The sequence below is a fragment of the Trichoderma evansii genome, assembly GCF_050947405.1.
Source record: "Trichoderma evansii strain SZMC 28006 chromosome Unknown GGI43scaffold_17, whole genome shotgun sequence".
NCBI classification, from domain to species: domain Eukaryota; kingdom Fungi; phylum Ascomycota; class Sordariomycetes; order Hypocreales; family Hypocreaceae; genus Trichoderma; species Trichoderma evansii.
In genome coordinates this window covers 58,793-80,089 of record NW_028145189.1, presented here as the reverse complement: position 1 = coordinate 80,089, position 21,297 = coordinate 58,793, and the positions used below count along the sequence as shown (strand labels likewise).

General features: G+C 46.4%; 7 protein-coding genes across 7 annotated transcripts; 4 read left to right on the top strand and 3 right to left on the bottom strand.

Moving 5' to 3' along the window:
* Positions 1-959: 959 nt before the first annotated feature.
* On the top strand, positions 960-5,390 carry GGI43DRAFT_428931 (ion transporter). The gene is made up of 5 exons (XM_083209035.1): positions 960-1,749; positions 1,850-3,146; positions 3,220-3,291; positions 3,354-3,422; positions 3,487-5,390. Exons 1-5 carry the CDS (start codon positions 1,311-1,313, stop codon positions 5,258-5,260), a joined length of 3,651 nt encoding a protein of 1,216 aa, XP_083058237.1. The 5' UTR covers positions 960-1,310; the 3' UTR covers positions 5,261-5,390.
* Positions 5,391-5,776: 386 nt separating this feature from the next.
* GGI43DRAFT_113200 (uncharacterized protein) lies at positions 5,777-6,739 on the bottom strand. Its single transcript, XM_083198939.1, has one exon. It carries the CDS (start codon positions 6,565-6,567, stop codon positions 5,797-5,799), a length of 771 nt encoding a protein of 256 aa, XP_083058236.1. The 5' UTR covers positions 6,568-6,739; the 3' UTR covers positions 5,777-5,796.
* Positions 6,740-6,886: 147 nt separating this feature from the next.
* Positions 6,887-7,822, top strand: GGI43DRAFT_410749 (uncharacterized protein). Its single transcript, XM_083206652.1, has 2 exons — positions 6,887-7,256; positions 7,365-7,822. The coding sequence occupies exon 1, from the start codon at positions 6,894-6,896 to the stop codon at positions 7,113-7,115; it is 222 nt and encodes a 73-aa protein (XP_083058235.1). The 5' UTR covers positions 6,887-6,893; the 3' UTR covers positions 7,116-7,256; positions 7,365-7,822.
* A 1,796-nt stretch (positions 7,823-9,618) lies between these two features.
* On the bottom strand, positions 9,619-10,608 carry GGI43DRAFT_410747 (uncharacterized protein). The gene has a single exon (XM_083206651.1). The coding sequence runs from the start codon at positions 10,009-10,011 to the stop codon at positions 9,799-9,801; it is 213 nt and encodes a 70-aa protein (XP_083058234.1). The 5' UTR covers positions 10,012-10,608; the 3' UTR covers positions 9,619-9,798.
* A 2,637-nt stretch (positions 10,609-13,245) lies between these two features.
* Positions 13,246-15,602, bottom strand: GGI43DRAFT_113062 (nucleoside phosphorylase domain-containing protein). The gene is made up of 2 exons (XM_083198937.1): positions 14,505-15,602; positions 13,246-14,445 (listed from the first exon to the last, which is right to left on the bottom strand). Exons 1-2 carry the CDS (start codon positions 15,496-15,498, stop codon positions 13,433-13,435), a joined length of 2,007 nt encoding a protein of 668 aa, XP_083058233.1. The 5' UTR covers positions 15,499-15,602; the 3' UTR covers positions 13,246-13,432.
* Positions 15,603-17,303: 1,701 nt separating this feature from the next.
* Positions 17,304-18,760, top strand: GGI43DRAFT_112970 (uncharacterized protein). The gene has a single exon (XM_083198936.1). The coding sequence runs from the start codon at positions 17,412-17,414 to the stop codon at positions 18,636-18,638; it is 1,227 nt and encodes a 408-aa protein (XP_083058232.1). The 5' UTR covers positions 17,304-17,411; the 3' UTR covers positions 18,639-18,760.
* A 1,062-nt stretch (positions 18,761-19,822) lies between these two features.
* Positions 19,823-21,221, top strand: GGI43DRAFT_410740 (translation initiation complex factor eIF1A). The gene is made up of 3 exons (XM_083206650.1): positions 19,823-20,015; positions 20,262-20,420; positions 20,502-21,221. The coding sequence occupies exons 1-3, from the start codon at positions 19,995-19,997 to the stop codon at positions 20,787-20,789; spliced, it is 468 nt and encodes a 155-aa protein (XP_083058231.1). The 5' UTR covers positions 19,823-19,994; the 3' UTR covers positions 20,790-21,221.
* Positions 21,222-21,297: the final 76 nt, after the last annotated feature.

Genomic DNA, 21,297 nt, shown 5'->3' with positions numbered 1-21,297 from the left:
TTCTCAGTAGCATCGACCCAAAACGGCTCCCCCAATGGGCGGCACTTGTCTGGCATGTGGGAGCCCACCTTGACGGGCTCGCTGGTGTCATGCGTCCTTCGTGTGTGGCTAGATCCAGCCTATGCCGCCTCTTGTTGGCTGGTGCTGGCTGCACGGCATTTGTGGCCAGACCAGAGAGCACGAAAATCATCAGCAGAGCCAAGGGTGCATTGCTCCATAGGGAGCCGGCGATCAATCAATCATGTCGCTGCAAAGGCAATGCAGGGACTTTTGTGCCACCCCAGAAAACGGCAATGCGTTGCTGATCTCATGATTTTCAGAGCAGCGCTGCTGCTGCTAATCTATGCACATATGTCCATGCAGCGTCATGCAAACATGCATGGCAGAGAGCAACGACGTCGTGAATCTCGACGAGATGGCGCTCCAAAGAAGAGACAAGACAATCGAACAAGAAGCCTGGCCCGCAGCGGAATGGATCAGCGACTCCATTACCGCCCAAGCTTTGAGAATCCCGTGGTGGCCCTCCCTTGCGGGTCAGACTAAAGAAACGGTCAGGCTGGACGAGGAAAAAAAAGAGAAAAAGTAAAAAGCCAGAGCCAAACCGTGACCGATAATACGGAGCAGCAATGCAACGCCACTAGTAACGGCACGAGGCCAAAGCACGACAGCCGACGGTTCGATGTCATTGGAGTCGATTTTCTGGCTCTACCGCACAGGCGACGCTGCGGCTCCCTCACGATCTCGTCAATGTGCTTTGCATTCTGTTCTGTTGGGGACGAGGATCTGCTATTGCTGATATGGGTCAAGCATGGATGATCAATGTTCTAGCGAGGCCCTTGATGGGAATCAACAAGAGCTGGAGCTTGGATTGAGCTCATTTTAGTGGCTTTGGCCGTCCCGACCGCTACGAGCTAGCTACAAGCAGCTGGGGAAGACCCCTGTCGCCGCCATCCAGCTCGTTATTACAGGCCTGCTGAGCCCTCTTGCGCTCCGCTGTGGGTTAAGCTCCCAACCCAGTAGCATAGCAGTAGACGATTATAGTAGAAGGAGCAACAGCTGCCCTGCCCATCCTGGCGCTCGCGATCCCTCCTCGCCTCTTCTTTATTGCCTTCTTCTTTCCTCTCCGCCCCAACTCGCGAAGGCGAGAGCCGCTTGTCGCCTCCTCTCTCGAACCTCCGCCCTTCTCCCTTTCAGTCCTAATGGCGTGTCCGGCCAAGCTGTGCTGACAGTGACGGGTCTCCCAGCCGCACCGCCGCAACTTCGACTCCGGCATAGATAACGAGAGGACTCAGCTCAGGCAGGCCCCGAAGATGTCCTCCATAGCCCCGCGACGCCCTCGACCGGCTCCTCCTCGCCGTGTTGTTTCTGCTCGACATGACAGCATCTCGCCGTCTACTATCACGCCACTACGACCATTCCCCGTCCATCGAGCCCATGCCACGGCGGATTTCACAGAAGCAGACGACGATGACGAGGACGAAGATGAGGGTCTCGATCACAACAACAGCAATAATAATAATAGCAGAAACGACCTGGGCCGTTTCGATGATAGCAACAACAATAATAGCAACAGCAACAGCAATAGCACTAACAACACTCGTCGCCGTCGTGCTTACACGACCGATATGCCTCCCGAAGGACTTCGAGGGCACGATGAAGAAGATGATGATGACGACGGAGAAGAAGAACGCCAGCCTCGGAGACGCAATACTCTGCCTATTCTTCCGCTCTTCTCCTCCTCACACCTCGGTATGATATTCGGGCTCACCTCTGACTTCATGAGCCTTCAACAAGTATATCCAAGGCCGACTAGCTGACTTATACGCCACCTTTCTTTTACTCTCTCTAGATGCTCTTCCAGTCTATAGCTTAACTCATGCTATCCGAATCATCGTGAGCTCTCGTACTGAGACAACGCTTACTTGGGACCAGCTACGGTCTCCCCAGGTCTCTCAATTCCTTGTCAAGCCGATGCAGCAGCAGATTCGAAACCAGCACTTCTCCCGAGCAACGATTTACGCCCTCATGGCAAACTGTCTCCAGTTCACCAAGGAAGGCCAGCTGTATGCCGCCAATGCTGGAACTAGCAATACAAGAGCCAAGGTCTGTGAACTGCTAGCCCTGAAGATGCTCAAAGAGTACTCCACTCGCGAGTTGATTGATGCATTGGCCTACGACTTTTATCCTCTCCAGGGCATGCCAGGAGCACAAGCGCCTCCCATGACGGCTGGCAGTTCCAGCAGCAAGTCCAAGAACAACCCCCTCGTAGCGTCGCGGACATCGACTCTGGAGGTTGCCATTCGGGCCTCGGCCAAGCATTTCCTTGCCCATCCCGTTGTGGTCCAGCAGCTTGAGGCTATCTGGAATGGTGCCATTTCTTTCTATTCTTCTGCCGATAGCTTGCACCGGGAATCGCCTTCAAGCCCCTATTCTCGCTACAATAGCCAGCCCAAAGTTGATGATAGGACCCCTCTCTTGGGCTCTCTGCCTCCCAAGCCGGGAAATTTTGCCGTCCCCCCAGGCAGGAGAACTGTGATGTTATACGATCCTAGACAAGCATCCTTGCTGAAGTTGTCTCGTCTCCGCGTGCCACGATATAGATCTTTCTTGTCTACGCTGTCCCTTGCTGTCCTGATTGGGCTCTTCTTGGCCGTCTTGGCTAAACGATCTGCGCAAATCACTGGCTTAGAACTGGTTTTTTGGTTCTGGAGTGCCGGTTTCATGCTCGATGAGCTCGTGGGCTTCAATGAACAAGGCTTTGCCCTGTACCTCATGAGCTTTTGGAATATCTTTGACTTGGGCATCCTGGTGCTGCTTATTGCCTATTACTGTATGCGTGTCTATGGTGTCTTTCTCGCTGACCCTCATCACTGGAACGCAATGGCCTTTGATGTGTTGGCCGCAAATGCCATCCTGTTATTGCCTCGCATCTTCAGCGTCCTGGACCACTATCAGTACTTTTCTCAGCTACTGATTGCGTTTCGGCTGATGGCTGTTGACTTGGCAGCCGTCTGTATCTTGATTCTTATCGTGTGTAGCGGCTTCTTTGTCTTTTTCACCTCGTCTACCACCTCTAGTAATGGTGCCGAAGTTGCCTACAAGATATTCCAGATTCTTATGGGCTTTACACCCGCCGCTTGGGATGTGTACGACCCCCCTTCTTTTCTCCTTGTTTTCGGCATAAAACGCCAAGAGCTTTCAAAACTAACATCAGAATAGATGGCCATCGTACAACTGGCTTGCACGAGCATTGCTATGTTTTTTCCTCATCATTTGTCACTTTTTGATTGTGTATGTCTCCCAGCAAGAATGAATCTAGCGACAATATTGAACCTTGTTAACTCTTTACCCAGGACAATTCTCATCACCGTTTTGACAAACTCCTTCATGGCCATTGCGTCCAACGCCAACGAAGAGCATCAGTATGCATTCAATCACTCTCGTAAAATCTATAAATGCACCCTTAGCTGATGCTGTTGTTTATAGGTTCCTCTTTGCTGTCAACACCATCTCCATGGTGAAAAACGACGCGTTGTTCTCATATATTGCTCCCAGCAACATTTTTGCGTGGCTGCTCATGCCTCTGCGTTACTGCATGCCCCTTCGCCATTTTGTTTTGCTCAACCGCATAATCATCAAAGTAACTCACTGCCCTTTGCTGTTCTGTATCTACTTGTATGAAAGATTCTGGTTGGCGCCGTCTATGTATGAGCCTACGGATCTGGTAGAGAATCCAGGAAGAAATCGGACACGGGCGATTTCGTTTGGAGACATGACCAGCAGGACGAACATTTTCAGCCCGAGCATGCGGGTGCGCGAGGAGTCTGTAGCAGGATACCAAAAGGACAGGGCTCTTGACGAGCTATTCTTGCGCATGCCTGATGCTACGAAAGCGCAAAGACGACACGAAAGACGCAAGACAAAAACTGCGATCCGAAATTGGATGGATCGCAATGATCAGGACGCAGGAGGTCCCAACTGGCCACCATCGGACAGTAGAGCTGTGCCCGAATGGCAGAGGAGGATGAGCATGGGCTGGGATCTGCGATCAAATTCCAGACAGATATCCGATATCAGATCCATCGTCAGTGATCCAGCGGATCTAGCGTCCAATGGTGGAGGAGCTTCGTACAGGGGCTACCGCATGATGATGGACCCTCGCTTCGCCCACCTGACACCCGAGTACAAAGACCACACCGACGCTGACGGAGATGATGAGCTAGTCACAAATGACGAATATGAAGACGAACTTGGCACAAATACAGATCCTCGCGGTCCCAGAAGGGCCAATGCTCTCGCCAGTGAGACAGACGATTATTTCACAACGACTCCTACTGGGGCACAGTCGGCGGCCATAACTTCATCTCACAGCTCATCAGACAAAGGAAACTCTTCCAATAAGCCTCGGCGACGTGTAGGACACAATCGCACACTGTCCACAAACACCATACTTTTCAATCCTGGCGAAATGGACCACCCACCCGAAAGCTCTGCATCAGCTTCGCCACCTAAAAGACCAGCGGTTACAACAAGCCGAGGTGGAAATACTGGAGAGATGCCCTCTGGCGTCCGCAGCCCCCCTCGGCGATCGATGTTCTCTCCGCCAACCCTCAATACCCGCTCCACTATGCCTTCACAGGGACTGTCGAGCACTAGCAATTTGAACAGGTCGGCTGTTATGGGCCTTGATCCAAGAAACCGCGATCGTAGTGTTCGAAGATTGTCGTCCGCCGACCTAAGCATTTTGTCTGATAACACGAATCTTCCTTTTGTCGGAGACATTAACGCTGGCTTAGCGGGCAGTTTCCAGACGCAAATGGCACTGGCTCTGATGAAGGATAGCCGACTTCGAGATGCTGGAGGAGCTGACACGGCAGATCGTGATAGGATGGGAAGGTTGGTTCTTGCTCGGATGAAGACTCTGGAAGAAAGCTTTGCAGATGTGGTCAAAGAGATGCGAGACATGAAGAGTAGCTCCACGGCGCCGACGACGAGGCGAAATTCATCAGGCGAAGAGTTGAGAATAGGATCTCCCCTTGATGCTGCCAGATCAGATCGACCAAAGAGCCGCAAGGGCACGGCAACTCCAAGGAGGGCGGCCAATAAGCGGCCTGTCAGCCGACGGAGTATGAAGGAAAGCAAGCTTGGACTAACGATGACGGGAGATGTCAAGGGTAAGGGGAAATATGTCGCTTACTCGACAGAAGAAGAAGGTGAAGGGGCAGGCGACGCCTTTTTGGACAAGACAAGCTCTCTGTAGCACTCTTCACTAACAATTTCTTATTCTTATTCTTATTTCCTTTCATGTCAACTCTCTGTTCACCTCGACCCCTTCTCTTTCTGGGAGATTTAGGGGGACGACTAAGAGCATGCACCGGCGTTGGAGGAGAGCGTTTGATAGCTTTTTGTGTCCAGTTTTGCAAATGAGGTTTGAGATATCCTAGTTGTCGGCGGACAAGAGATATGGGGTGAAAAGGGGGTTAGCTTTTGCCATGGCTGGCAAAAAGAGGATGCAGTTTGATGAGATGCGCTGGAGAAGTCAACTTGTCCATGATTTTGGCTTTATTTTTATTTCCATTTTTATGTGAAATCGCTTTCCATGTGCGATTTGAGCTTGAGCTCGACGATATCATTTTTGTAAGACGACTGACGTCGAAGATGATTACATATATACATATACACAAATATCAAGAGAAACAGCACAGCTGGCTGATCTGTTTACGAAAAAATCAAGGCTGTAGAATGGAGATGAAATAGAGTGATTAGACTCAGGTGATTGAATTATCAAAACATGCGTCATCTGAAAGGCTGGCTGCACCGACTCTTGAGAGCCCTCGCAATCGCTTCGGCAAACGGCTCTGGACGCAGCTTTGAGGCCTTGACGGGATCGTAAAGTGTGACCCAGACCGTGCCCCTGATCTCCTTGTGCTCTCCGATACCATTCGGAAACCCGAGATCTTCCAGGTAGCGATAGATGGCACTCTTCAGCCGCCTCTGCGTCTGCACCCGCACCACCGTTGATGCCGCGCCAGCGCTCGTCACCATGATCCAGAGCGGCTCATCGCGCGACTTGCGCAGATACTTTTCACGCCTCGCAGCCGCCAGCGGGTGTCCCCTAGGATCAAAGAAGCGCAGGTCATGCGGGTGGATAATGTGTCGCGGGCTAAAGGCCGTGACGGCGTTGTAGGCCTTTGCTGCGTTCTGGATGGCGGGACCCGCGGTGAACCTGCGGGCGGCGCCGTTGTCGGGCTCAATGTTGTGCTTGAGAAAGAAGTCGGCGGTCTCGGGGGTGGTGCAGAGGGTGCCGTCTGGGCGGACGAATTTCTTTGCTTCTTCGGGGATGAAGCGGCGGATGGTGTCTCTGAGAATTGGTTTTTTGTTTTGGGTGAAGTTTGTTCTTGGGGTGGATTTTGATGGTGTTGAGCGAGAGGGGGGGTTAGGGGCTTTGGCTGTAGAAGAGGCTGAGGCGAAGAAGAAGCGAGTGTTTGGTGTTTGAGAGGGGATGTGTGATTGTGTGGTGAGATGCTTGAGGGCGAGAGGTCGCAGATATTGAGATGTTGGTTTCATGGTTGCTGGTGTGGTTTTTGGAGGCTCATGAGATGTGCAATGGGTTTCTATTTTCGTTTTCCCTCTTTTCTTTTTGAAACCGTTTTGTAATTCTTGTGTATGGGATATGAATGAAATAAAAAGTAAATTTTGGTGTTTATTTGTGAGCCTTGGCGATGTTGTTCAAGAGACGTTCATCTGAAAGTTGGTGTCGCTAAAGATGCGCTTCAGTCGGCAGAGCTTGAATCTGCTTATGTAAGTCCACTTTTACGCGGATAGCGTAGATCAGCCTTGCCAAATTCTAGCTAGCTGGACTTTGCCAAGTTCAACCTTTGGACGTCCTTGGAATGCGCAAACACATAATATGCTTGATATGCACTCTATTGCTATTAAATGATTCAATACTAAAATTCACATATATGCATTTGCATTATATTTATGCGACTAATAGAATAGCAAGCGAAACGAGTATCACGGTTGGTCACGTTAACGATTATAGTCGGAGTCAATTTTCAGGGACTCTTGTGCTATTGCATTGCTGCTGTAAGTCGCAAAATCAATATACCTAGGTAATATCATAGCGCAAAAGCTACACCATGAATATACTATTGAATACACCAAAGACCGGCCGAGCTTAGACTCTAATAGAGAACTCCATTCGACGGCCAAGGGCTTTCTCCTCCAGTACAAGGTGCTCGTTAGTCGTGAAGGTGAGGATCATCATGATCGTGTTGAGGTTTCTAGAATTTCCGACAATTTCAGCATGCTACGTGCCATTAGGCCCTTGCATTTAGAGAGGATAATAACTTATTTTACAGACAAATTAATTACACCGAACCCATTTCCCCATCGAAAGGCAACAGTCAATTGAAGAAGTGCAGCTCCCGCCCTAAATTCCCAAATTTATTAGTATCCATACTATTATTACTTGTACTATCTGCGTCAGATTTGTAACTCTTACTATGTGCATTTTTCCTGAGCGAGAGCTGCAATGGCCAGTATGATTAAATAAGTGATATGAAACTTCATGGTTGCGTAATATGAGAGCTTGATGGTATAATTAGAAACTAGGCGAAGGCATGTAGATATACATCTGTGGAAGAGGCTGAAGTACTTAGGCTTTTTATAGATGGTACCGATGCTGCCAGCTTACTCTTTCGTAAGACTTCCTGCTCTGCATTTCCTAGCTAAGCGATCTCAGATCTATATATGTCTCCAGGGCATTGGCCAGCTTTCTAGCAAAGGTTGCTATAATTTCATCTTGGGGCTTATGAAACTTACTAAGACAATATTATATTATCCAATTCTCCACTAGGCACGGCAGAGCCAGGAATCCCATCGTAGACCAAAAACCCTCGTTGAACTTGCTCTCCATGCTGCCATTTACTAATACGGCGCAAGGGAGGCGATTCCCCTAAAACAGAGAGACCTGGGAGAGGTCGCATGAGGTCAATAGAGGCAAGGTGACGGCCCGAGCGGTAAGCTAAGATTTATGTAGCTCAAGAAGCTTGTATTATACCGTATATAATTATATGTTACATTTAATCCACCCAAGGCCGGCCGAGCTTAAACTCCAGAAGAGAACTCCATACAACGGCCAAGGGCTTTCTCTTCAAAAAGCAAGTGCCCGTTCCAGGTCCTACATTGGCTAAAATGCCGAGAGACTGTTAGTGATTAGGTCCTGCATATATAGAAGATAACTTACAGCGAATCTTCCGGGATAGCCTGTTAATTGGTCGGAACATTGATCATAATCTCGGTGGAGTTCGAGCTAAGTTCCCAAATATATTAGTATGAAGGATCTTGCCAATAACATCTAATCCAGGCTTGTAAGTCTTACAAGGGATAAATAATTTTCTTCTTGAGCAGAGATATTTTCCTCCGCAGAGACAGCGGCCTTGGCTAGAATAATTGCATAAATTTGATCCAGCTCCATGGTTGCTTAATATGAGAGTTTGATGATATGATTATGCCGACAAGTAAAAGGCTGCAGCAAGATATTAGTGAAAGAGAGGAAAGTGGGCTTTTATAGACGACTCTAGCTTTGTCGTAAGATGTTCTGTCCTCTGCATTTCCCGGCTTGACGATCCCAGTCTTACACGTGTCTACGACATTGGCGACCTGTCTAGTACCAATTAGAAGCTACAGATGAAACAGTGCTCTGCTAAAAGCGTAACTTGTGTAGTACAGGTTGTCAGCCGTACTATTAAGACACCATTTCATCATCTGATACTCACGTAAAGACAGCAGTGGTTCACCTTGGCTTACTGAAACAGGAGTCTCACGTCTTACTAAGGCGGTACGGAGTAGGTCGCACAAGGTCAATAAAGCAAAGGCGATGACCCGAGCGATAAGCTGAGCCCTAGATATTTAAGATTTATACATTTCAAGAAGCTTGGGTTATATCCTGTGTAATTAAATTTTATATTTAATCCACTAAAGACTAGCGAAGCTCAAACTCTAATAAAGACTCTATACAATAACTAAATGGCTTTTCCTGCAGAAGTAGGTAGCTGTTATTCCCAAGGCATTCTGAACTAGGATTTTTGGTAATGTTAGCGTGCTACTGACTGGTGATCCCATACACATACTGTAAATACGGTTGACTATAATAACTTCTGGACTATAATAACTTCTGTCTCAAAACTTTTTCTTACTATAATAACACCTTGCAGCTGGCCAATTAAAATAATTGAAACAAAAACACCCTTACAGGGGTTAGTATAGTATAAATTATACTATATACATAAAAAACACTATAATATAAATACTAAATATCCCCTTTTATTATAATTACTATAAAAATCAGCTATAAAAAATCAGCTGCGGCAGCTGTGAAAATTAGCTGTAAAAATTAGCTGTAAAAATCGGCTGCAAAAATCGGCTGTAAAAATCAGCTGTAAAAATCGGCTGCAAAAATCAGCTCCGGCAGCTGTAATATCAGTATATAATATAAATACTTTTATATACACTGTGTTTAAAAAAGCTAAGATATTAAAAAGTGGGTATATAAATAAGAAATAAAGATTTAATTAGTTTAAATTTATATTATTTTTATAGAGTATTTCTAGCGATAAATAAAAGGTGCACTGTTAGGTGCACAGTGTTTTTAAGACAGAAGTCGCTATTGTCAACCGCAGTAAAGGAGACAACTTACACGGCACTTAGTGGCGTATCTCAGATTTCACAGGGCCCTCGGAGATGGTTTCCTTCCACTTCAAACACGACCATGGCTGGCAACACTGACGCTTTTCACATAACTCTCTCCAAATTCCCAAACTTATTAGCATATATACTATTATCAATACCATTACGAACGGTATCAGCTTGATTAAGACTTGTAAATCTTACGTGGCTGGCGCAATCTTTCTCGCTCTCTCTTGGAATCCCTTCCTGAACCGGACTTTCTCCCTGAACGAGAGCCGCACCAGCGAGAATGATTAGATATGCCAGATTGAGCTTCATGGTTGCTAAATGTATATGATAAATGATTATTAGATTAGGTAAAGGGATATAGAGGGATGTTTGTGTAAGGATGGTCGCAGGCTTTTATAGATGAATTCAATGCTGGCAGCGTACTTTGTTGTGAGGCCTATCTTCTGCCCTATATTCATTTCCCCGCTGGATGATGCCAGCCGTACATATATCATACAGCCAGTTGCCATAATTTCATTTACCGTTAAGAGACCATTTCACTATTTCATTGTCGCTTAAACGCGGCAGAGCCTAGACTCACATCGCGCATCTTCATATCCCCTCATCATCTGGATTCCAAGGGAGAGGCGTGATGTGTGAAAGATCAATTGGCTCGTGTTCCTGCCGAGAGAGCAATGATCGGATGCTCAAGAAGAGGCTCATGTAGATGAGATAACCTATTGCTCAGTTATGTCCCAGCAGCGGGTCTGGTGTGTATATAACCTCGCCACAACACGGCATTTTCTGCTTCTGTAATAATACAAGGCATTTTGAATGATCCTTCCAATGCGCTGTCTTTGTGCAACCGCACATTGTAACACCCAACGTCTGCCAGTGACATCTAATTATAGGGCGCAGTCGCCTAACATGTGTGACGAATAAAGAGGATAATAACTCGTGAGGTAACCAACGGGTCCGTTTTTTATCCTCACATGATGTCCGCCGCCAACAACACCCAGCCTACTCATCCGATACATCCACACCAGTGCGCGCATATGAAGGTGGTTATATTAGCATATTTAGGTCCTGATACAGCTCGCCTAAATAGTTTTCAGCGACTGGTGCGACAAGCTTAACATAGGTCACCTATATAACCTATATATATATATAATATATAGCTAATCTATTATGCAGATTTTCTAACAATGTCAACATGCTACCAGTAATCAAGCCCTTGTATATATGAAAGATAGAGTAACTTACACGCACCGGCGGTTGATACACTCATGCCCCTGACAACAAAGAAGTGCTGGATTAACATTTGGATCTTCTTCCACGTCAAATACTGGATTACATTGCCCGCCCTAAATTCAGAAACTTTTCAGTATATATGCCATCACCCAACATGTGCTCCAAGCTTGTAAATATTACCCGATCTATACAAGATTCAAGAGCGAAGACCGCACTGGCTAGGATAGCCAAATAAGCCAAATGGAACTTCATGGTGGTTGTTTAATATAAGAGGCGAATAGGTGAAAGGATGGGTATAGAAAGATCTTGATAGAAGGGGGGGAGGATGGGCTTTTTATAGACGACTTCAGTGCTACTCGCTGCTTTCTCGTAAGACACTCTACTCTAAATTTTCTGCTAGATGATCCCAATCCTACATATGTCTACAAAATCGGCGACCTGTCTGGCATTAATTAGAGACCATAGATGAAATAGCTCTCTGCGAAGAGCGTATGTCTAGCAAACATTGCTAGCTTTTCGCCACCAACGCATTAGAGCCATACCATCAAGACACCATTTCATCATACAATTCTCGCTTAAACACGGTAGAGACAGGAATCACATCGTGAATGTTCATGAATTCCTGTTTGGACGACACTCACTAAATCTCGATAGGTAATCACCAACATTCTGAGGGTGAGGTCTGATGTGCAAGATCCAGGTTTACGGTGCTCCAAGCGTGATACAGGGGTAGTTCATTGGCTTACTACGACAGAGGCATCGGGAGGATTTATATCTTACTAAGGCGGGAGGTCGCCTTGGTCCAATAGAGTGAAGGCGACGGCCCGAGCCCAAAGACTTACAAACCTATGGAAAGCAGACGCACTTTCAAAGGCAGATGCTGGATACAGATGGTACATTCATAGGATCTAATCTTGAAAGAAATGCCAACTTTTTGCGGTTGCCCAACCTCAGACTGATTGGGGAGTATATGTATACAGAATATGGCATTATCTATCGATGTTGCTACCAAAATCTTTCAGCTATATGTAGTAGAGCTATCGCTAGAATTATTGGCTTGGTTTATGCTTACGTATATGTCTGAACCAGCCACTGCAAGAGACGGCATAGCTGAGTCCACCCTAGCTGAAAAGATGTACGCTCAAAAGTGAGAAGAGCAACACTAAAGTGCTCGTGTCCCATAGCATTCGCATTTCAGGAGTCGACAGGAACAGCTGCTCCCTCTGTAACTAGCAGCTGAATAATATCCTCACGCCCCCTTTCAGAAGCTATTGAGAGCGGCGTTTGGCCATCATCATCCTTCGCCCTAATATCAGCTCCTTTTGTAACTAGTAGTTCAATAATTGCCTTGTACCAGTTCTTAGTAGCTATTAATAGCGGCGTTTCGCCACTAATATTCTTTACCTCAATACCAGCTCCTTTCTCAATCAATAGCTCAACAATAGCCTCATATCCTTCCTCAGTAGCTATTATTAATGGAGTTTGGCCCTCATTATCCTCTGCCTCAATATCGGCTCCTTGCTCAATTAGTAGCTCAACGGCTGTCTCATACCTGAGCAAAATAGCTATTGATAATGGCGTTTTGCCCTCAGCATCCTCTGCCTCAATATCAGCCCCTCTCTCAATTAGTAGTTTAATAACGGCCTCCTGCCCGTATATAATAGCTATTGATAATGACGTGTTGCCACTATTACCCTTCGCCTCAATGTCAGCTCCTTTCTCAAGTAGTAGCTTAACAGTTGACACATGTCCTCCCGAGGCAGCCCATGCTAACGGTGTCCAGCCATATATATCCTCCACCCCAATATTGGCTGTCTTATCAACAAGCAACTTCACAATAGCGTGAAGGCCAAAACATGATGCAATTATAAGGTCCGTAGTATTTTCACGAGCATGGGGACAATTCTCACTTTCGCTGAGTACCTGATAAATCTTGGACCATGCTGAAAATATATTGGAACTGGGGTTGCAAATCTCTAGTGTTGCAGGTATGATAGCATCACTATCAATAATATGAGCTTGGCGGAAGTGAGCTGTCCAGTACTTAGCCGCGTATTCCATAAAATGGGGCATCATTGGTGAAATAAATCGTTTCTCCAGTCTTGTTTGTAGTCGTCGGAATAACATTATAATTGACCAAGTTCAGATAGAGAATGCAAAGCTTTGCAAGAACATCATGTGCTTGGCGGGTAGTAATGGAGTGATGCCATTGCCGTCCTAATAATGTATGAGACGTTGAATCAGCAAGGAGAAATTCGCGAGCAGTCTGATGGAGTAAGTAAATTCTGCCATGGTAGATCGAGATGAAGAGCCCACACCAGGACCTCAGGCGTAACTTAAAGTCAGTTTCATCCTCTAAATCAAGATTGTGAAGAGTTTCTGTTGTGTTCTCTTGTGTTGTATCATCTATACTCATCGCAATATTCATTTCCGAGAGTGTTAGTGGTCGAATGGCAGCTAAAATAATGCTCAAGGCCTTCCGAACTACATATTCCTACTCTTACTTGGACCTATTCAGAATCTGCTCATGTGCCTCATTAACATTCCTTGGGAGCGATTGAATTAAAGATTTAGCTCTTTGTGACGTTTGTTTAAAATCTCCTTGCTGTATATAACCAAATATAAGATGCACCCATAGGTAGGTACGGTGTGGAATCTCTCGCAGTTTTTCCTCCAGGTAGTCCCTTATTTTGGGGGGTAGAGGTAATTGATTGATTCGGTGTGTAATGACAGAATCTACCTCCTGGCTAATAGCTTCTGACTCTTCCTCGCCGGGTATATGAATATTTGGAAAGTTCATTGATAGGCTATGAAACTTGGACACAATTTGCCTATATGGACGGCATGTTAAAAGAAGTTTTAGTTTGCTTGACTGATGGCTGTGGAATTGACTCTCCAACTTCCGAATCAAGTCTGTTAATTCGGATTCGTCACACTCGTCCAGAGCATCAAGGACTAAAATCGTAGATCCTGCTTCAGCATCTTTTATAATGCTCTGTAGAATGTCCCAAAGTGACTTTGTGGAGTTGATTAAATTCCCCCCATTTTTGCGAAACTGTGGTATGGCATACTTAACCAGAGACGGCTTTTGAGATATAAGCTGATGAATCAATGCGCAAAGCGCTTGTCGAGAAGTATTTTGATCCTGGTCTTTGAAGAAGAAGTAACAGATGCTGGTAGTTGCTGATTGTGGCAGGCCATGGTCAATAAGATATTTGGCCAAGACTGATTTTCCACAACCGGGAACTGCTGTGATTAGCAGAGGTCCAGACTCATCCTGTTTCAGCCATTTTTGGAAGTGTTTATGCTGTAGCAACCATAGACATGTGCCCTCGATCCTTTCTTCAACTTGGTCTTTGTACCATTCATATGTCGTATCTTTGCTGCTACTGAGACGGAATAGTTGATGAACCTCTTGTTCTTCTTTAGAAAGTCTTTCCTTGACTTGATCCTTGTGAATTTGGAGCTGCTCTATTGCAATATCCCGATATTCTTCTGTAAGTTTATGAATACCTGGATAGACAAGATTAATAAATACACGCTATTCTAACACTTTATAATCTCAACCTTACCAGATAAAATATCACTAATCTTTTCTTCAGCTTCAATCTTATTTGGAGCTATTTGGAGGAGGAGGTCTCTTGCATACGCTGCAGCTGCCATCGCTGCATAACCTTGCCACTCCTTGTTCTTGTGTGAGTCTGAATAATCACAGATGCCGCGAATAACCAAACACGGGAAATGATTCATTAACCCTGCAGCTTCCATTTCAAAGCAAAGAACTCCCTTCTTTGCTACAAGTTCATCTCGAATTACAGCATCCTTCATAAGGGTATTGGCTGAAGCGATTAGACCATGGTGTATCATTACAATATCGCCGTCCTCTTCATCATCCCGTTCTCGCCGCTCGACAAGGCGTGATGGATCATCACCACAAGTTATCGCACAGCCACTCTCATCATTTAGAGGATGGACGAATTGCGACTGGTAGAGTCTATCAGTAGTTGCTTCAGGTCGCTTATAACCTCTCTTTCGTAGTCTTTGATGTATATTCAATGCGCCGTCAATAGCGTCTTCCAGTTGGTTCCCACAAAGCTCGTGTTGTGCCACTAGGCCACTAACAGCTGCCCGCAGCAGCGTTGGTGGCTGGTTCAAGAATCCCACCTCTTGGAAGTCTTGGTTTTGAATAGCCTTTCCAAAGTCATATTGGATGACTCCGCTCTGTCCAGGTTTAATACCGACAACAACATCACCAAGGCGAATGTCATGCTTCACGCTGGGGGCACCGCCACCAATTCCCACCATGAGGCCAATTCTAATATTGGGGAAACTGTGTAGCATGTCTCTTGCCACGCTCGCCGCGGACGACAATCCATATTCGCCATTGGGCAGGACAGCAATAACAACATTGTGCATTCCAATCCTGCCCAGCGTATAATTATTATTATCGTGAACGGATACATGCTTGGGCCCATCATGCCTTTCTTGCAGAAATGCCTGGGCAGCAACGTATTCTGTCGTTATAGCGCAGATCCAACCGACGCTGTAGTTGTTTGGATTGGACATGGGTGCGCAGTATAAATCTTTAATCTCAAATGTAGAACATGAGCTATAGCTTCCATGGAAGGAAGTTTACATATGATCAGCTCGAGTTTAGCAACCAGCTGTCATTGAAGCAAAACTCGCCGGGTTCATCATTCCTTGGATACATGTAGCTATTCAGCCTTGAGGCACCCCCGCTCCCTCCCAAGGCAGCATGTCAGCAAAACGCACCAATCAATTCGTGACTGTTCAATAGCATTTGTCGACTCACTAGGCCTATAGGATTCCGAAGGTCTTATATGGTTGGCATCTCTCTCTACCAGCCAGCGACCGCTTTACCCATTTCCCTGCCACAGTTCCTATTATTCGCACCCCTGAGACTCATTAGATCTTCAGCCCAAGACCAGAGAGAGCGCTGCGCGTTGGCCGTATATCAAGAGATCATCTTTTACCAAGTGACCACTACTTTACGAGCCTTCCTCCCGGACTACATGCACATATTCAAGTCCATAATACTTGTACTTTCATTCAGCTACCCTTTTCTTTTTCATGATACTAACCAGCAGAAAATAATTTTCAAGCCGGATAATCCTTAAACGCAAATATTTTTTATACAGTACATCATGACTGTGAGTATTTTCAGCTAGTAATTACTATGCGAGACTGACCTTACCTGATATACCTTAGTAGTTTAATGATGTGTGGAAATTGAGTTGCTCCACGATGATGTCGGCAGGCACCGAGATGTGGTCCAAGCTCCCTGTGGGCCCAGGCTTGCACGGCTTCACATTTGCTCCTTCCGAGCCAATCTCCATCTACGCCACAGCTTATTTTGAGATACTATTAAAGGTTAGTAAATTATAGAGTATTATCAAAGCCAGCGGTTTTAACCTATCGCTCCAGCTTTAATTAGACATGTAATAAAGGAGCTAAAAGTCTCAACAGTGGAAAGAGAGATGGCGGAGGCATAAGTCATGAACAAGCACCCATACCAACTATAAACAAATCAATATATACAAGATCGCTCTGGAATACTATCAACGTGAAATAACATTTGGCCTCCATCTTCGTATCAGGAGTGGGGAATCAGTTCATAAGCTATCCGAGACTTCGCCGCTGCACCCAGCCCTGCCAGGATAACGACCATGCCTCTGGAACCAGCGCGGTATCGAGAAAGTGCACTCTTTGTGACTACGCCGCTGCCTCCGACCCTGTCGGATTAACGACCATGCCAAAAGACACATATTCACGACGTGCCGGTAGCCAGTTTTCCTGAAAGGCTGCCCGCTGCCCCCAGCCCTGCCAGGTTAGCGGGTATGCCTCCAGTCGACTGTCACTCAGACTCTGAATCCCCTGAATGTGACCTATCTCCCTTGCTCTACTGAACGTGCCGTGCCCTTGCCATCTAGATGCCACAGCGTACATCCGAAATCTCGTCTGGAAGACCTTTTTGACCGCAAAAAGTCTTCAACAGTAGCTGAAGAGGTTTGATCCTGGGGATGGCCCTGGCTATGTTTGCTCTGTCTGCGTAGCCGCGGTTTCCTAGGGCGTTGACGAGAAGGCTTATTGCTTGTTTCGATCTCAGTGTAGCCAGCAAGCATCGTTTGTGATTCAAGGGGCTCTGGCGTTGTAGGGCTCGCTCGGGTACCATCAATAGCCGTAAGATGACTTCCGCCTACGCCTCCATCGGAGGGTGCTGGGCTTGGTAAAGGCCCTCTGCGGTGTCTTGGGTATTGCTCGCCTTGATTCCTTAGATGCTGCCTAATGCGGGCCATGGCCGTGCGGGTGTTCCTGAAGAGCCGCTCATAAAAGACGGTCACTTCATCTTCCTCTATAGGGAAATCTTCAACGCTTGGCCATCCTTCCGCACTCGTATAGTGTGAACACACTGGTAAATCATCTTGAAAGTCATAATCTGATTCATCCGTGGAATCAGTATGGCTATCTTACCGACTTGGGTCGCGCAAGTATTTTCCCGAATGCTTTGCTGTTTTCTCGATCCGTCTGGCTTCTTACACGCTTCCTTCTACTTTGTCAAACCAGGTGCGCTCGTCCTTCAAGCACACTGCAATCAACAATCCATTATATACGAGCAAGGCGGCATATATGATGAAGATGTCCAGCTACAAGCAACGGGAAGAGAAAAATGTGTGATGCGGCGGACCCAAAATTTCCTTCGATTTGGTGACTATCGCTTTGTCCTCGAGTTCCTCAGCAAAGATGGAGGCCAAGTCAATAGCGAGGTACAGCCCAACAATATTAGACATGACAATCATGGCCTTTATTACCCGCTAAGGCTCGTTTCTGCGCCAATGATATATTGCGCAATCTCTTACAACGTCTGGCTCCACCCCATACCACATACATCAAGAACCTCGGGTGTCAATATTTACACAGGAGAGCCTATTGCGGTAATAACATTGGAGAACAATGCGATGTCACGAAGAGCACGCAGCCTACTTCGGATAGCCTGTCAATGTTTCGATAAACCACACAAGGGCGTGCTCGGCGCTATCGATGTGTGGTGTAAACATAAGCGTTTAAATTTGTCTTACATCAGTGGGCTGGAAACATCTCTTTATTGCTGTTCGCAGATTTCCTACTCTACTCCTCTTGCCAAGTATAATTTTCGAAACATGCAATGGCCATATCTTGAGTATCGACAGCGCTTGTTATATTTTTACCAAACGCTATTAGGGCTATCGGAACTGCACCAACAAGATACATTTCATGGACAAATTATGCCAGAGTCATTAGTGTTGGTGGAGGATGTCAGAGATGCAGAACCAGACAAGAATCAACCTCCGCTGCTACGAGCCTTGCTCTCTCTCTCTATTGATCCTCTCGGGAAGCATTTGGCGAGTATTTGCGTCCCTCCAGAGTTGTGCAAGACAGGGACGGGAAAGATGGACAAATTTAAAGCAGATATTTGGGCACTTGCCGCATCATGGCTCTTTGCCTTTCTGAGGCCGCCGGATAATGCACGGATGAATAGTGAAACTTACCGTACGTTGCATATATCTATAGATAGCCAGGCCAAAAAGGGATGGATTCAGGAGCCTTTCGCAAGTCTTTTACGTCAAATGTTGGCTTTAAAACCGCAAGATCTCTTGAACATGAATTGTGGCAGCCCTTCCAGCTGGACAGAAAACGGAAGCGCCTAGAGACGATACGAGCGTGTAGTGCTGAACCAAAGAAGACCAGAAATGTTAGATTGCTTTCACCTGAATAGATAGAATAACATGAATGAAAGAAAAAAAAAAAAATGTAGTGTGTGTTTTTTAACTGGCTAAACTGGATTGGCTCTAATTTCTCAAGTTTTACCAAGTGCCTCATTATGGGCATGGGAACTCTACTTTTTTTTTTTTCTTTTTTCCTTTTTTCTTCAAAGCCTTGGCCACCTAGTATGGTTGCAGCTGCTCATGCTCATCAGACTCGTGTAAAATAGTCTGTTATAGCTTTGCAACCATTGCGGATGCCCTGGTCTCTTCACAAGTTTCTTCGCTCCAGTTGAACTTTTTTTGTGAAATGTAAGACGGCCAGATATCCTGTCGCCAGCACCAAGAAAGGATAAAGATTATACCTGCCACGATTGGACAATAATACACTTCGCTGAACAGATCTATGCCGCTTATACGGATAGATGAGCTTCAGTTGGCAAGGCGTGGTCTGCTTATGTAAACCAACAATTACGCGGATAAGGCAGATCAGCGTGTAAATTTTCTCTAGTGGGCCGTGGGCTTTTCCAAGTTCCACCTCTTTTTGCCTTTCACGCCTCTTGACGCCACTCGATACTCCTGTATTGGGCAGGTATACGGAGTAAATTCTTTCCAGTTCTATAGGACCAACTCATATTCGTCACCATCTCCGAAACACTGATGCCAAATCTTTTTTTTTTCTCGCCCCTTTCAGCAATATTATTCCAAGCTGCTGGACTCAGCCACAGCTGGCTCTTAGTATGCATTTACGCCCTTTGCAATGCTTAATGCATAGCATAGCAGATACACCTATACACTTTTACCATTAAATGACTCAAAGTAATTTATTCATGCTCCGTATTTACATCATTTTATTGCATCTACTAGTGGGACTAGCGGTTAGTAGTATCTTGACCAACTGCACGATGTAGGACTGGTACCTGGATGGCTGGACTTTCTCAGCTCTGCCGTGTAGATGCGGCGCTACTACCCTGGCTACAAGAAATCTAGAAAAAAAGGCTGTAAAAAAGAAACACTATTATAAAATAGCCTTGTTAGCCTAATAGCATAAGACTTCAAAAATAGAAACAGGAACTTTATACCATTTCCTATTCCAGGTGATGAATCATGAGCTGACGCCGTCTGACTGGAGTAGTGACTCGCATCACGTGACATTGAGTCACCATGCCGCATAGAGTTGCGACGACTGCGCCTGAATGGCAATATTTTGCCCCTACATAAGAATCTGAGAGGCTGCCGACTTTTTGACCTCCTGCATCCCCTGGTCACCGACACTCCAGATTTCTCGAGCCAACAGTCAAGATGCCCAAGAACAAGGGAAAGGTACGTTTTGCACATTTTTTTCACCAGCCGAAGAAGATGAGCAGGAGAAAAAAAAACAACGACGAAAAAACCGAGCTGAGGGAAGCTGAATTAAATTAAATTCAACCCCTCCCCCGCCAGTTTTTTTGTGTTGATCTTTTCTCTTTCTCGCTTCCGACGCGGTAGCCAACAGCCACGCAAAATATGGAAATATCTATTTTTTTGGGAATCCCACGGCTAACGTTTCTCTTCTTTGCGCATAAATAGGGCGGCAAGAACCGCAGACGAGGAACCAAGGAGAACGATGACCAGCGCCGAGAGCTGACCTTCAAGGAGGACGGCCAGGAGTATGCCCAGGTCGTGAAGATGCTGGGTAACGGCCGCCTCGAGGCCATGTGCTTTGACGGCAGCAAGCGACTTGCCAACGTACGTTGAGTTTCCAACCACCGAGAAGAACATGATCCGCTCTCCATATCAAAAACAATAGACTGACCATAACACCCACAGATCCGTGGCAAGATGCGCAAGAAGGTCTGGATCAACCAGGGCGACATCATCCTCCTCTCCCTCCGAGACTTCCAGGACAACAAGGGCGACGTCATCCTCAAGTACACCTCCGACGAGGCCCGTAACCTGAAGAACTTGGGCGAGCTCCCCGAGAACGCCAAGATCAACGAGACCGACTCCTACGGCCAGGACGGCGACGACAACGCCGGCTTCGAGTTCGGCGCCGACGAGTCCGAGTCTGAAGAGTCCGATGGCGAGAAGAAGGAGCTTGACATTGACGACATCTGAGCGCCGCCCGCCGCTGGTCTGGCGGGGCATCACATGTCGGGAGAAATGGACGATTCGCCGTACCCCTCCTGCCTCTCACCATATCAACTTAGCAGACCCCCCATTTATGCTCTTTTCCCTTTACCGTGCGCTCCAAATGAAGGAAAAGGAGAAAATGAAAAGGAAGCAGGGAGCCAACACTATTGCGCACCTTTGGGGGATTTGGCACGCTGTCTTCTCTCTCAAACCCTCTGGACACGGCCCAAAGATGGAGTCCAAGGCAGGAAAATTTTCAGAGCTTGCAATGTTCTTTTTTTTTTTTACTTTACCTTGTTTCTCCTTCTTTGCCGCTGCTGCTCGCTGGGTCCCACGACAGTTTTTTTCGAGAGCGGAGGTTTTTAGATGGCCGCGGTGGGAGAGACGGCGCGGCTCGTCACATGGTGTTTTTAAGTCGTTTCACACGTTCATGTTTTTGCCGTCTTGATACTACTAAGGATTGCTTACTACTGTTAACTTTTCCCCCATTTTA

Bases quoted from the DNA above. Each gene is read 5' to 3' on its own strand.
- GGI43DRAFT_113062 (XM_083198937.1), bottom strand. From the start codon at position 15,498: ATGTCCAATCCAAACAACTACAGCGTCGGTTGGATCTGCGCTATAACG. The intron at 14,446-14,504 runs GTAAGGTTGAGA...TTGTCTATCCAG, and splicing joins GATTAGTGATATTTTATCTG to GTATTCATAAACTTACAGAA.
- GGI43DRAFT_113200 (XM_083198939.1), bottom strand. From the start codon at position 6,567: ATGAAACCAACATCTCAATATCTGCGACCTCTCGCCCTCAAGCATCTC.
- GGI43DRAFT_410740 (XM_083206650.1), top strand. From the start codon at position 19,995: ATGCCCAAGAACAAGGGAAAG. The intron at 20,016-20,261 runs GTACGTTTTGCA...GCGCATAAATAG, and splicing joins TGCCCAAGAACAAGGGAAAG to GGCGGCAAGAACCGCAGACG. The intron at 20,421-20,501 runs GTACGTTGAGTT...TAACACCCACAG, and splicing joins GCAGCAAGCGACTTGCCAAC to ATCCGTGGCAAGATGCGCAA.
- GGI43DRAFT_410747 (XM_083206651.1), bottom strand. From the start codon at position 10,011: ATGAAGCTCAATCTGGCATATCTAATCATTCTCGCTGGTGCGGCTCTC.
- GGI43DRAFT_112970 (XM_083198936.1), top strand. From the start codon at position 17,412: ATGGCTATCTTACCGACTTGGGTCGCGCAAGTATTTTCCCGAATGCTT.
- GGI43DRAFT_428931 (XM_083209035.1), top strand. From the start codon at position 1,311: ATGTCCTCCATAGCCCCGCGACGCCCTCGACCGGCTCCTCCTCGCCGT. The intron at 1,750-1,849 runs GTATGATATTCG...TACTCTCTCTAG, and splicing joins CTTCTCCTCCTCACACCTCG to ATGCTCTTCCAGTCTATAGC. The intron at 3,423-3,486 runs GTATGCATTCAA...TGTTGTTTATAG, and splicing joins AACGCCAACGAAGAGCATCA to GTTCCTCTTTGCTGTCAACA.
- GGI43DRAFT_410749 (XM_083206652.1), top strand. From the start codon at position 6,894: ATGCGCAAACACATAATATGCTTGATATGCACTCTATTGCTATTAAAT.